This window comes from Opisthocomus hoazin, chromosome 3 (genome assembly GCF_030867145.1).
Source record: "Opisthocomus hoazin isolate bOpiHoa1 chromosome 3, bOpiHoa1.hap1, whole genome shotgun sequence".
Lineage (NCBI taxonomy): Eukaryota > Metazoa > Chordata > Aves > Opisthocomiformes > Opisthocomidae > Opisthocomus > Opisthocomus hoazin.
In genome coordinates this window covers 107972054-107985875 of record NC_134416.1, presented here as the reverse complement: position 1 = coordinate 107985875, position 13822 = coordinate 107972054, and the positions used below count along the sequence as shown (strand labels likewise).

General features: G+C 60.4%; 1 protein-coding gene across 2 annotated transcripts in view; it reads left to right on the top strand.

The window, feature by feature from the left end:
- The first annotated feature begins 214 nt into the window (after positions 1 to 214).
- LOC142360907 (uncharacterized) overlaps positions 215 to 13822 on the top strand; it is a 29798-nt gene continuing 16190 nt past the window's right edge. For both annotated transcript variants that reach the window (XM_075417194.1, XM_075417193.1), the window contains exons 1-5: positions 215 to 294; positions 1071 to 1180; positions 8428 to 8537; positions 9382 to 9572; positions 13398 to 13538. In XM_075417194.1, the coding sequence (XP_075273309.1) occupies positions 218 to 294; positions 1071 to 1180; positions 8428 to 8537; positions 9382 to 9572; positions 13398 to 13538 (629 nt within the window). In that variant the 5' untranslated portion in view covers positions 215 to 217. The remainder of the gene's footprint in view (positions 295 to 1070; positions 1181 to 8427; positions 8538 to 9381; positions 9573 to 13397; positions 13539 to 13822) is intronic.

Genomic DNA, 13822 nt, shown 5'->3' with positions numbered 1-13822 from the left:
CCGGCGCTCCGCGCGGGGTCTGGCCCCTCCGCCGCGCCGTGCCCGCTGGCTCCGCCCCGTGGCCACAATGCGGTACTGCAGCCCGGCGCTCCGCGCAGGGACTGGCCCCTCCGCCGCGCCGTGCCCGCTGGCTCCGCCCCCTGGCCACAATGCGGTACTGCAGCCCGGCGCTCCGCGCAGGGACTGGCCCCTCCGGCGCGCCGTCGGCGCGTGGCGCATGCGCGGTGCGGCGGAGCAGCATGGCGGCGGGCTGGTGTCCGGTGCCGGGGCGGCGGGGGAGCAGAGAGGCCAGCGGTGAGGCGCGGGCTCCCCTCCGGCGGGTGCGGGGCTGCGTGGTGGCTGCCCGAGGGTGGTGGGACGGGAAGCTTGGAGCCGGCCGCTGCGGCAGGCTGCAGGAGGCGAGCCGGGTGCGGGCAGCCCCGGGGCCAGAGGCGGGAGGTGACGGAAGGGAAGGGGGGAAGGAGGCGGGCACCCCCCCCCCCCAAGTCGGCAGCGCTCCCCCGGCCCCGCTCGCCCCGCGCAGCCGCCCCCAGCTGCAGCACGTCCCCTGAAGCCTGTCCCGGAGCGCCCGGCCTCCCCCAAGGCCCGTGGTGCGGGCTGCCTCGGCCTCCCTGAACGCGGTCGCCGCTGCTTGTTTATGTGTGGCAGGGGCTGCGCTGAGGACGCGTTTGTCCGTTCGTGCCCTGGGGATGCCGTTGGCTGCGCCCGCTCCGGGCTTGTGTGGGCTGCGTGTGCCGGGCCTCGCTGTGCTGGCGGCGTGGGGGCGAAAAGGGAGAGGCGGAGCGCTGAGTGGCTGCGGGCAGGAGGTGGCGCGGCTGAAGCTGGAGAGTCCCGAGAAGGCTGAAGAAGAAGAAGAAATGGAAGGCCAGCTGGCTGGCAGCTGCCTGGCGCTGCGGGTGAGGAAGGCTCCCTCTTGGTAGCCCGCAGCAGGCCAGGCCGCCAGCGTGCCCCGCAGGGTCTGTATGTGTCACCAGCAGCAGCATGGTCCGGTTGTGGAGCGCGCCAGCGCGGCTGCGTGCGTAGGGAGCCTTGTCTCGTAAGAGCTGCGAGACATGGACATTTTGTCTTAGGTGGGGGACAGCCAAGCGACCGGAGTTAGGGAAGAGGAATGGAGGAGAGCAGGACGGAGAAGCGTCTGAAGCGGCAGAGTCTCCCGGGAGCGCGGAGAGCGAGAGCTGCGGTGAGTGGCGGGCCCTCGGGGCCCTGTCGCCCCTCTTCTGCGTCCCGGGCCCTCGCCTGGATCCTTCTCTCCCCCACGCTGCTGTGATTTTTTTTTTTCTTTTTCCTTTTCTTTTCCTTTCCCTGTACCTCCCGTCTTCTGTCTGTGTTTCTGTCCTTCTCTCTCTTTTTCTCCCTCCAGAATTTCTCTAGCCGGCTCCCTGTCTCTATTTCTCTGTCCTGCTGCCTGTCCGGTCGTTTCTTGCTGTACCTCCCTGTCCCCCCCCCCCCCCAGCTCTCCCTTTTTGCCTTTGTCTCCTTCTCTTCCTGCTTCCCGGCCCGTTCTTGTCTTCCTCTCTGTCTGTCCTCTATCCCCTTGCTGGTTTGTGTTGGGGTTCCAACCCTGACCACCCACCCCCTTCTTCGTCTGACCCTTTCTTTGTTTCTTAGTACCTTTCTTCCTGTTGCCTGTCCTTTTTCTCTCTCTGTCAGTGTGTCCTGCACTGCGTGGGACAGGGGTGGGAGGCTGAAAAAGGGTGGGAAGCTGGGGGGGCGGAGTGGAGGCTGGAAAGAGGTAGGAGGTTGCAGAGGGGTGGGAAGCTGAATTAAGTAGAGGACAGCAAAATGGGGGGTGGGAGGCTGGGGGGGGCCGAGGAGGGGGGAGTAGAGGCCAGAAAAATAGGAGGCCGGAAAGGGGTGGGAAGCTGCAGAGGGGTGGGAGGCTGGGGGCGAGGGTAGAGGCCAGGAGGCTGGAAAGGGGTGGGAGGCTGCTAAGGGGTGGGAGGCTGGGGGCGAGGGTACAGGCCAGGAAAAAGAAAAGGAGGCTGGGAAGGGGTGGGAGGCCGCGGAGGGGTGGGAGGCTGGGGGCGAGGGTAGAGGCCAGAAAAAAAGGAGGCTGGAAAGGGGTGGGAGGCTGCAGAGGGGTGGGAGGCTGGGGGCGAGGGTAGAGGCCAGAAAGTGGTGGGAGGCTGCAGAGGGGTGGGAGGCTGGGGGCGAGGGTAGAGGCCAGAAAGGGGTGGGAGGCTGCGGAGGGGTGGGAGGCCGGGGGTGAGGGTAGAGGCCAGAAAGGGGTGGGAGGCTGCGGAGGGGTGGGAGGCCGGGGGCGAGGGTAGAGGCCAGAAAGGGGTGGGAGGCTACGGAGGGGTGGGAGGCCGGGGGCGAGGGTAGAGGCCAGGAAAAAGAAAAGGAGGCCGGGAAGGGGTGGGAGGCTGCGGAGGGGTGGGAGGCCGGGGGCGAGGGTAGAGGCCAGAAAGGGGTGGGAGGCTGCAGAGGAGTGGGAGGCCGGGGGCGAGGGTAGAGGCCAGAAAGAGTGGGAGGCTGCGGAGGGGTGGGAGGCCGGGGGCGAGAGTAGAGGCCAGGAAAAAAAAAGGAGGCCAGAAAGGGGTGGGAGGCCGCGGAGGGGTGGGAGGCTGGGGGCGAGGGTAGAGGCCAGAAAAAAAAGGAGGCCGGAAAGGGGTGGGAGGCTGCAGAGGGGTGGGAGGCTGGGGGCGAGGGTAGAGGCCAGGAAAAAAAAAGGCCGGAAAGGGGTGGGAGGCCGCGGAGGGGTGGGAGGCCGGGGGCGAGGGTAGAGGCCAGAAAGGGGTGGGAGGCTGCGGAGGGGTGGGAGGCTGGAGGCGAGGGTAGAGGCCAGAAAGAGTGGGAGGCTGCGGAGGGGTGGGAGGCCGGGGGCGAGGGTAGAGGCCAGAAAAAAAAAAGGAGGCCGGAAAGGGGTGGGAGGCCGCGGAGGGGTGGGAGGCCGGGGGCGAGGGTAGAGGCCAGAAAGGGGTGGGAGGCTGCGGAGGGGTGGGAGGCTGGGGGCGAGGGTAGAGGCCAGAAAGGGGTGGGAGGCTGCAGAGGAGTGGGAGGCCGGGGGCGAGGGTAGAGGCCAGAAAGAGTGGGAGGCTGCGGAGGGGTGGGAGGCTGGGGGCGAGGGTAGAGGCCAGGAAAAAAAAAAGGAGGCCGGAAAGGGGTGGGAGGCTGCAGAGGGGTGGGAGGCCGGGGGCGAGAGTAGAGGCCAGGAAAAAAAAAGGAGGCCAGAAAGGGGTGGGAGGCCGCGGAGGGGTGGGAGGCTGGGGGCGAGGGTAGAGGCCAGAAAAAAAAGGAGGCCGGAAAGGGGTGGGAGGCTGCAGAGGGGTGGGAGGCTGGGGGCGAGGGTAGAGGCCAGGAAAAAAAAAAGGAGGCCGGAAAGGGGTGGGAGGCCGCGGAGGGGTGGGAGGCCGGGGGCGAGGGTAGAGGCCAGAAAGGGGTGGGAGGCTGCGGAGGGGTGGGAGGCTGGAGGCGAGGGTAGAGGCCAGAAAGAGTGGGAGGCTGCGGAGGGGTGGGAGGCCGGGGGCGAGGGTAGAGGCCAGAAAAAAAAAAGGAGGCCGGAAAGGGGTGGGAGGCCGCGGAGGGGTGGGAGGCCGGGGGCGAGGGTAGAGGCCAGAAAGGGGTGGGAGGCTGCGGAGGGGTGGGAGGCTGGAGGCGAGGGTAGAGGCCAGAAAGAGTGGGAGGCCGTGGAGGGGTGGGAGGCCGGGGGCGAGGGTAGAGGCCAGAAAAAAAAGGAGGCCGGAAAGGGGTGGGAGGCTGCGGAGGGGTGGGAGGCCGGGGGCGAGGGTAGAGGCCAGAAAGAAAAGGAGGCCGGGAAGGGGTGGGAGGGTGCAGAGGGGTGGGAGGCCGGGGGCGAGGGTAGAGGCCAGAAAGGGGTGGGAGGCTGCGGAGGGGTGGGAGGCCGGGGGCGAGGGTAGAGGCCAGAAAGGGGTGGGAGGCTGCGGAGGGGTGGGAGGCCGGGGGCGAGGGTAGAGGCCAGGAAAAAGAAAAGGAGGCCGGGAAGGGGTGGGAGGCTGCGGAGGGGTGGGAGGCCGGGGGCGAGGGTAGAGGCCAGGAAAAAAAGGGAGGCCGGAAAGGGGTGGGAGGCTGCAGAGGGGTGGGAGGCCGGGGGCGAGGGTAGAGACCAGGAAAAAAAGGAGGCCAGGAAGGGGTGGGAGGCCGCGGAGGGGTGGGAGGCCGAGGGCGAGGGTAGAGGCCAGAAAGGGGTGGGAGGCTGCAGAGGGGTGGGAGGCTGGGGGCGAGGGTAGAGGCCAGAAAAAAAAGGGAGGCCGGAAAGGGGTGGGAGGCTGCAGAGGGGTGGGAGGCCGGGGGCGAGAGTAGAGGCCAGAAAGGGGTGGGAGGCTGCAGAGGGGTGGGAGGCTGGGGGCGAGGGTAGAGGCCAGGAAAAAAAAAAGGAGGCCGGAAAGGGGTGGGAGGCTGCAGAGGGGTGGGAGGCCGGGGGCGAGAGTAGAGGCCAGGAAAAAAAAAGGAGGCCAGAAAGGGGTGGGAGGCCGCGGAGGGGTGGGAGGCTGGGGGCGAGGGTAGAGGCCAGAAAAAAAAGGAGGCCGGAAAGGGGTGGGAGGCTGCAGAGGGGTGGGAGGCTGGGGGCGAGGGTAGAGGCCAGGAAAAAAAAAAGGAGGCCGGAAAGGGGTGGGAGGCCGCGGAGGGGTGGGAGGCCGGGGGCGAGGGTAGAGGCCAGAAAGGGGTGGGAGGCTGCGGAGGGGTGGGAGGCTGGAGGCGAGGGTAGAGGCCAGAAAGAGTGGGAGGCTGCGGAGGGGTGGGAGGCCAGGGGCGAGGGTAGAGGCCAGAAAAAAAAAAGGAGGCCGGAAAGGGGTGGGAGGCCGCGGAGGGGTGGGAGGCCGGTGGCGAGGGTAGAGGCCAGAAAGAGGTGGGAGGCTGCGGAGGGGTGGGAGGCTGGAGGCGAGGGTAGAGGCCAGAAAGAGTGGGAGGCCGTGGAGGGGTGGGAGGCCGGGGGCGAGGGTAGAGGCCAGAAAAAAAAGGAGGCCGGAAAGGGGTGGGAGGGTGCAGAGGGGTGGGAGGCCGGGGGCGAGGGTAGAGGCCAGAAAAAAAAGGAGGCCGGAAAGGGGTGGGAGGCTGCGGAGGGGTGGGAGGCCGGGGGCGAGGGTAGAGGCCAGAAAGAAAAGGAGGCCGGGAAGGGGTGGGAGGGTGCAGAGGGGTGGGAGGCCGGGGGCGAGGGTAGAGGCCAGAAAGGGGTGGGAGGCTGCGGAGGGGTGGGAGGCCGGGGGCGAGGGTAGAGGCCAGAAAGGGGTGGGAGGCTGTGGAGGGGTGGGAGGCCGGGGGCGAGGGTAGAGGCCAGGAAAAAGAAAAGGAGGCCGGGAAGGGGTGGGAGGCTGCGGAGGGGTGGGAGGCTGGGGGCGAGGGTAGAGGCCAGAAAAAAAAGGGAGGCCGGAAAGGGGTGGGAGGCTGCAGAGGGGTGGGAGGCCGGGGGCGAGGGTAGAGACCAGGAAAAAAAGGAGGCCAGGAAGGGGTGGGAGGCCGCGGAGGGGTGGGAGGCCGAGGGCGAGGGTAGAGGCCAGAAAGGGGTGGGAGGCTGCAGAGGGGTGGGAGGCTGGGGGCGAGGGTAGAGGCCAGAAAAAAAAGGGAGGCCGGAAAGGGGTGGGAGGCTGCAGAGGGGTGGGAGGCCGGGGGCGAGAGTAGAGGCCAGAAAGGGGTGGGAGGCCGCGGAGGGGTGGGAGGCCGGGGGCGAGGGTAGAGGCCAGAAAAAAAAGGAGGCCGGAAAGGGGTGGGAGGGTGCAGAGGGGTGGGAGGCCGGGGGCGAGGGTAGAGGCCAGAAAAAAAAGGAGGCCGGAAAGGGGTGGGAGGCTGCGGAGGGGTGGGAGGCCGGGGGCGAGGGTAGAGGCCAGAAAGAAAAGGAGGCCGGGAAGGGGTGGGAGGGTGCAGAGGGGTGGGAGGCCGGGGGCGAGGGTAGAGGCCAGAAAGGGGTGGGAGGCTGCGGAGGGGTGGGAGGCCGGGGGCGAGGGTAGAGGCCAGAAAGGGGTGGGAGGCTGCGGAGGGGTGGGAGGCCGGGGGCGAGGGTAGAGGCCAGGAAAAAGAAAAGGAGGCCGGGAAGGGGTGGGAGGCTGCGGAGGGGTGGGAGGCCGGGGGCGAGGGTAGAGGCCAGAAAAAAAAGGGAGGCCGGAAAGGGGTGGGAGGCTGCAGAGGGGTGGGAGGCCGGGGGCGAGGGTAGAGACCAGGAAAAAAAGGAGGCCAGGAAGGGGTGGGAGGCCGCGGAGGGGTGGGAGGCCGAGGGCGAGGGTAGAGGCCAGAAAGGGGTGGGAGGCTGCAGAGGGGTGGGAGGCTGGGGGCGAGGGTAGAGGCCAGAAAAAAAAGGGAGGCCGGAAAGGGGTGGGAGGCTGCAGAGGGGTGGGAGGCCGGGGGCGAGAGTAGAGGCCAGAAAGGGGTGGGAGGCTGCAGAGGGGTGGGAGGCTGGGGGCGAGGGTAGAGGCCAGGAAAAAAAAAAGGAGGCCGGAAAGGGGTGGGAGGCTGCAGAGGGGTGGGAGGCCGGGGGCGAGAGTAGAGGCCAGGAAAAAAAAAGGAGGCCAGAAAGGGGTGGGAGGCCGCGGAGGGGTGGGAGGCTGGGGGCGAGGGTAGAGGCCAGAAAAAAAAGGAGGCCGGAAAGGGGTGGGAGGCTGCAGAGGGGTGGGAGGCCGGGGGCGAGGGTAGAGGCCAGGAAAAAAAAAAGGAGGCCGGAAAGGGGTGGGAGGCCGCGGAGGGGTGGGAGGCCGGGGGCGAGGGTAGAGGCCAGAAAGGGGTGGGAGGCTGCGGAGGGGTGGGAGGCTGGAGGCGAGGGTAGAGGCCAGAAAGAGTGGGAGGCCGTGGAGGGGTGGGAGGCCGGGGGCGAGGGTAGAGGCCAGAAAAAAAAGGAGGCCGGAAAGGGGTGGGAGGGTGCAGAGGGGTGGGAGGCCGGGGGCGAGGGTAGAGGCCAGAAAAAAAAGGAGGCCGGAAAGGGGTGGGAGGCTGCGGAGGGGTGGGAGGCCGGGGGCGAGGGTAGAGGCCAGAAAGAAAAGGAGGCCGGGAAGGGGTGGGAGGGTGCAGAGGGGTGGGAGGCCGGGGGCGAGGGTAGAGGCCAGAAAGGGGTGGGAGGCTGCGGAGGGGTGGGAGGCCGGGGGCGAGGGTAGAGGCCAGAAAGGGGTGGGAGGCTGCGGAGGGGTGGGAGGCCGGGGGCGAGGGTAGAGGCCAGGAAAAAGAAAAGGAGGCCGGGAAGGGGTGGGAGGCTGCGGAGGGGTGGGAGGCTGGGGGCGAGGGTAGAGGCCAGAAAAAAAAGGGAGGCCGGAAAGGGGTGGGAGGCTGCAGAGGGGTGGGAGGCCGGGGGCGAGGGTAGAGACCAGGAAAAAAAGGAGGCCAGGAAGGGGTGGGAGGCCGCGGAGGGGTGGGAGGCCGAGGGTGAGGGTAGAGGCCAGAAAGGGGTGGGAGGCTGCAGAGGGGTGGGAGGCTGGGGGCGAGGGTAGAGGCCAGAAAAAAAAGGGAGGCCGGAAAGGGGTGGGAGGCTGCAGAGGGGTGGGAGGCCGGGGGCGAGAGTAGAGGCCAGAAAGGGGTGGGAGGCTGCAGAGGGGTGGGAGGCTGGGGGCGAGGGTAGAGGCCAGTTAAAAAAAAAGGAGGCCGGAAAGGGGTGGGAGGCTGCAGAGGGGTGGGAGGCCGGGGGCGAGAGTAGAGGCCAGGAAAAAAAAAGGAGGCCAGAAAGGGGTGGGAGGCCGCGGAGGGGTGGGAGGCTGGGGGCGAGGGTAGAGGCCAGAAAGGGGTGGGAGGCTGCAGAGGGGTGGGAGGCTGGGGGCGAGGGTAGAGGCCAGTTAAAAAAAAAGGAGGCCGGAAAGGGGTGGGAGGCTGCAGAGGGGTGGGAGGCCGGGGGCGAGAGTAGAGGCCAGAAAGGGGTGGGAGGCTGCGGAGGGGTGGGAGGCTGGGGGCGAGGGTAGAGGCCAGAAAAAAAAGGGAGGCCGGAAAGGGGTGGGAGGCTGCAGAGGGGTGGGAGGCTGGGGGCGAGGGTAGAGGCCAGGAAAAAAAGGAGGCCGGGAAGGGGTGGGAGGCCGCGGAGGGGTGGGAGGCCGGGGGCGAGGGTAGAGGCCAGAAAAAAAGGAGGCCAGAAAGGGGTGGGAGGCTGCGGAGGGGTGGGAGGCTGGGGGCGAGGGTAGAGGCCAGAAAGGGGTGGGAGGCTGCGGAGGGGTGGGAGGCTGGGGGCGAGGGTAGAGGCCAGAAAGAAAAGGAGGCCGGGAAGGGGTGGGAGGCTGCAGAGGGGTGGGAGGCCGGGGGCGAGGGTAGAGGCCAGAAAGGGGTGGGAGGCCGGGGGGTGCGAGTAGAGGCCAGAAAGGCCCTTTTCTTGTGGCTTCTTCCCTGTCTTTATCTCTCTTTCCTGCCTTGTTTACTCCTCTGATTCAAGTTCTCTCTCGATCCGTGTGTTCTGCTTCCCACTCATCATATTCTCTCTTTTTCTCTGTCCTGTTCCTGAGGCTTCTTGTCTAGGAAGCCACGTCTCGTATGAGCTCTAAGACAGCCACATGCATTTTCTCTCAGGTGCAGGAGAGCCAAACGATTGGAGTTCCAGAAGAAGAAGGGAAGAGAGAAGGAGAGAGAAGCATCTGAAGTGTCCAAGTCTCCCGGCAGCACCGAGAGTGAGAGCTGCGGTGAGTCGTGGGCCCTCGGGGCCCTGTCACCCCTCTTCTGCATCCTGGGCCCTCCCCGGCTCCCTCTCTTTCCCCCACTGCTACGATTTTTTTTTTTTCTGCTCTTGTGTACCTTCTTTCTCCATCTGTCTCTGACTTGTGCCCATCTTTTAGGTCCTCCCTCTTTCTGCCCTGCAGCCCGTGGCATTTTTTTCCTTCTTCCCCTCTTTCTGTTCAGCTCCCGGTTACTAGTTTTGCTTTCCTCCTACTCTGTAGCCTGTCAGTACTTTTGCTGTCTTTGGTGCTCTCTGTCTGCCTCCTCGTCCCTTGATTCGAGGCCTTCCTTCTCGGCTCCGTAGCACGTCACAGATCTACTGCTTTCTCCATGTCTATTCTATTCTATTTCCTCATCTCTCTTTGTCACAGAATCACAGAATCACAGAATGGTCGGGGTTGGAAGGGACCTCTGTGGGTCATCTAGTCCAACCCCCCTGCCGAAGCAGGGTCACCTACAGCAGGCTGCACAGGACCTTGTCCAGGCGGGTCTTGAATATCTCCAGAGAAGGAGACTCCACAACCTCCCTGGGCAGCCTGTCCAGGTCCCTGCCGCTATTCTTTTTTCCTCTGTCATGCTGCAGGGTTTTTTTTTGCATCTCCTTCCTGCTCCCCGTTCTTCATTTTCGGTCTGTGTCCTGCTCCCTCTTCTTCTTTCTGCTGCCGCTCTTGCTCTCTTCCTGCTGCTTCTTTCTCCGTCTCTGTGGGACTGCCTGTCCCCGTCCTTCTCTCGCCGTCCCTTTCCCTGCTTGGTGCTTTCTCGTTCCACCGCCGCTGTCCAGCCACCTGTCACTTTTCTCCTCTCTTGTAGTGGCCTGCACCCTGCTCCTCATTTTTGGCAGCCTCTGCCGAGCAGCGCGTCGCTCCGGGAGGCGACGGACGGACTGTTCGCCGCTGGATCAACGGGCGCAGCTGCGGGAAGGAGTGCCGAGGTGTCGGAGGGGCAGAGGGAGCGTCGGGGGCCCCGAGCCCCGGGGCAGAGCGGCTCCCGGGACTGGCTGGGTGCGTGACTGAAGAAACACCTGCGGTCCCTTTTGCCCTGGCGGCTGCGTTTGTGCTTGGTTTGCACGGGACGAGGGGCTGCACCAGAGGCCAGGGGAGGAGGGGACGGGCTGTGGGGCTGGGGCGATGATTTTGGCGATGTTATTGAAGTACTAGGGATGGGGGAAGGGAAGAGAAACAGGAAAACATTCAGACAGTGAATTCTCATTCCTACGTGGTCATTCAAGGAATTCAGAATAATTATTTTTTCTAGACATTAACGAAAATACGGTGAGATTTAAACGGGTCACTTGCCTTTCATGGGTGCACAGAAAACTAAACAAAAACTTGTGAGGAGCAGAGAAGTATTCAGTTGTGACCACGATGTAACATGTGTACTTTGGTTTCACAAACGTAGTTTAATGACTGAAGGGGAGGGGAAAATAAAAACCTCTGGACTGTGCAACCAAGGTAATATAAAAGCACCTTTACGTGGCTACAGAAACACGTTGAGAGAAATACACTGGAGAGGAGAAACCTCGTTCTGTGACAGCAAAACTTTTGAAAGGGCTGGTATTCACCTTCTAATTACTAAACTGAGCTTCTTCAGCTGCCAAAGAAACCTCAATCTTTTGTTACGGTTCCTCGTGACCCAGAGTGTCTGCAGTGAAAGCCACCTTGCCCTGAGATGAGGGTGGGGAAGAAGAATGTGGCAATCATTTATCTGTCGGTGTAATCTCAACAGGAGATGATGCTTAATTGGAAAACAGCACATGGCCAGAAAAACCCACCCATGAAAGAAGTACCTCAGAAACCGACCGCACAGGCCACCTCCCAGCCCTGGCCCTTCAAGCCCCACATTAACCCTCAGCACCCAGCAAGATGTGTAAATGCAAACAGGTGCCCTGAGATTCCATGTCTGGATGCAAACACCTAGAGAGACAGCAAGAGCAGGGTGGATGGAAGGCATCTTCTTCACAGCAGAAACCGTTGCATCTGTTCTCCCGAGCAAATCAGTGCCCTAACGGTTGCAAGACATCTTTTCTCCTAACTCATTTTATCTAAAGGTAGTAATATGATAAAAATTTTTCCATTTGGTTGCCTAATGGTTAACCCTTATTCCCTACACTTCTCAGTTTACCTAGATTAAATCTTCTTGCCCCGTGAATTCAATCAACGTGAATTTCACGCGCATACAGAAATGCTGTTTTCCAGTCTTATAGGTAACAATAATCTCTATTCCATGATACATACCGTGCAACTTAGCAAAAATTCATTTTTAACATATAAGTTCTGAACTAATTACGGCACAAAAGCACAGTCTCACCTGTAGAGTATAAAATGGTGGAGTAAAGGTAAAAAATCCCATAAACACTTTTCATAAGGAAAATGAACAACAGCTTGTGAGCTCAGGTTCCCAGCACAGCAACAGCAGCTCAACCACAGAACCTGCTCAGCACAAAGCCATTGGATTTTACATGGAATCTCGGCTGAGCTAACGCACCCAGCCGTGCCACACGCCTGAATCCAAGCTGTGACCGGGCAGAACGGGATCGGCTCTTTCTGCCTGTGCAGGGGCAGTCTGAGAACTGGAGGACAAACGCAGATCTGTGGCAAGGGTACAGAGCAACTCGTTGTGTCCTTACAACTGCAGCCAGTTTTGCTGAATTGTTACACAAATGTGACTCAAGTGATTAGTTCAGCTGCAATGTTAACATCCTGTAGGTCCATCTGTCACCCCTGATGTGGCTATGTACTTCACAACCTGAATTCTGACTGTAGCATTCAGGTGGCCGCCTTATTCCCTTTCTGAATATATGACTTTTGCTTTTTTCTATTTATTAAAAACTGTTATTTTTCCCTTGATATACCATCTTTTGGCTTGTCCTTCATTTCAACAGGTCATTTTATCATAATTCTCACCACAGCAAATGAGCACCTCGCTCTTACTAGTTTTTATAGAAATATGTGATTTTTCTTGCTTCTGATTAGTAACTGCCAAAAACATTCCCAGTTCTGAACAAAACTGAAATAATCACTGTCCTGTTACCTTCTTTTAAAAAAAGGCTACCAGCATTTAGTAGACAAAAATATACATCCCTTGTAGACAAGGAACGGATGTTCTGCTGTCCCAATTCAGATGCTGGATCTTTTTTAGGCAGTTCTGCATTTTTTTGGATTAATTATTAACATCAGGGGCTTGAGAATTCTGCCGAGTTTGTGACACTTTTCTGTTCTTAGATTGTGCCTCGGTAAAGTCCAGTGAAATCCAGGAGTTCCACAAAGACAGAATTTTCAGTAGTTTCTGGACTAAGAACGACGGAGTTGGGTTTTTTTTATGTGCTGAGAAATTGTACGGGAACCGGCCACACCTCAGGGAGTTTTGGTCCTCCCCACAGTTGCCCTGCATCTGAAGTCACTTCGGGGTGCCTGTCAGCGTGCCAGGTTTTCACAGAAACTGCGTTTTCCATTGCTTGGCACAAGCAGCAAGTGACGTTGAAGCAGAACAAACCCCACCCCCGCTACGTGGGAACTGAATTAGCAGCCTTCAGGTCTGTAGCTCTGAGCAGCGTTGGATGGACAGCGTTGGTGTCCACCAGGGCCGCAGAGAGGCACAGCGGGCAGGTCTTGTGCCGTGCTGGAGGCCACGCTGCACCTCCTGCTCTGCAGGAGCAGTTTAAGCGCAGGGTACACACCAGAAGCGAAGCGTCCAGATGGGAGAACAGCTTCAGCAAGTGCCCGTTGTCCTGCACACCACCATAGGTCTCGCCATAGGGTAAGGAGCCCTTCAGCGAGGAACCGGGCACGCTCAGAGCAGCTTCTGCAGGCAGCGGTCAATGAGCAGAGCCCAAACTGGCAAGATATCAGTCATGTGCAGCCGCTCCCCTGTGAGTCTTTATTCCAGTAACGCCCTGCAAGCATTTCACACGAGGATCACAGGAGAGGTTGCACACAGGTGGATACCAGTAAGGACCACAGAAATGGTAGCTCTGGTAGCAGTTCTCAGAGCAATGCTTTGTTTAGTGCTGGTAAAGATAGGGGTTAAAGGGATTTTAGTAGATGCAGCCTTGCCTAATAGTTAAAGGGATTTTAGTAGAAGCAGCACTGCCTGCTAGTTAAGGAATTTAGTAGAAGCAGCACTGCCTGATAGTTGCTGTGCAGAGAACTGACAGTGCTTATCTACTGTGTGAATTAACTGAGGCAGAGTCTTGCATTTCCTTACAAAGGGGGGTTGTTCCCGATAGGGGCTGGGAGTTTCCTAGAAGCGGCTAAGACTGACCTTGCAGTTTGGATGGGAGCCAAAAAAGAACTGAGTTTGCCCAGAAACAAAGGTCAATCAGCGAACACCGTGATGAAGAGGATGAGCCTTCATCTTGGGACCCCTGACGACCACCACCAGAAGGCACTGCGCAAGCGCAGCTGGGAGGAATCTATGCAAATTATTCTTTGGAACTGATTTTAATACACTAAATTCACCCCCACATGGGATTCTTGTATCAGTAGCAGAGATCCCATAGAAAACACCAGAACCATTACCATTAGTGGGGCTTTAACTCAGGAGCTTTCCAGGAGGAACTGGTTTGTCAGGGCTTTAATGGCCACGATCAGCCTCAGCTGGGGTCTCCCCACACCCTCTGCCTGCGGGCCCAGGAGCTCCATTTCAGCTTAGCACAGGGCTGTTGGTTCCTGCCCCAGCCACGTTGCAGCCGTATCTGTGTCTGGGTGGGCTGCTGAGTGATCCAGGTACTCTTCCAGACTTCCCTTCTTGCTGCAGACTTGCTTCTTGAGCCTGTGTACACACTGACTGCTTATTTTTGCTGCTTATTTTTGCCTCTTTCATTTTAGTTACTTCTATGAAGTGAAATATCCTGCTATTTTCATGCCTGTTTTGATACTCGGGCTCTTGTGCCTTTTGGATGTTGATTGTTGGAGCAGACAATGTTTTCACCTTGGGACAAAACCTCGTTGCTCCGGCTCTGCAAAGAGGTAAGACTTGGGTAGTGGTGAACTGACAAATCCAGAATGAAGATGTGAAAGTGCTGATGTTTCTATGATTTGGTACTGACCTTCCAAACAAGAAAGACTGAGACTTTAGAAGCTGTGAAGTGTGGAGAGTAGCAGCACGTGTTTTTGCAGCAGGAGGCCTGTTTAGCTGGAATATTAGCCGAGCTGAGAACAACCGGACTTGCGTCGCGAAGAAAAGGATGCTTTGTCATAAGCAGAACAGCTAGTAGGAAAAGATACAGATCTTTTTTTCTAGTAGTAGAAAA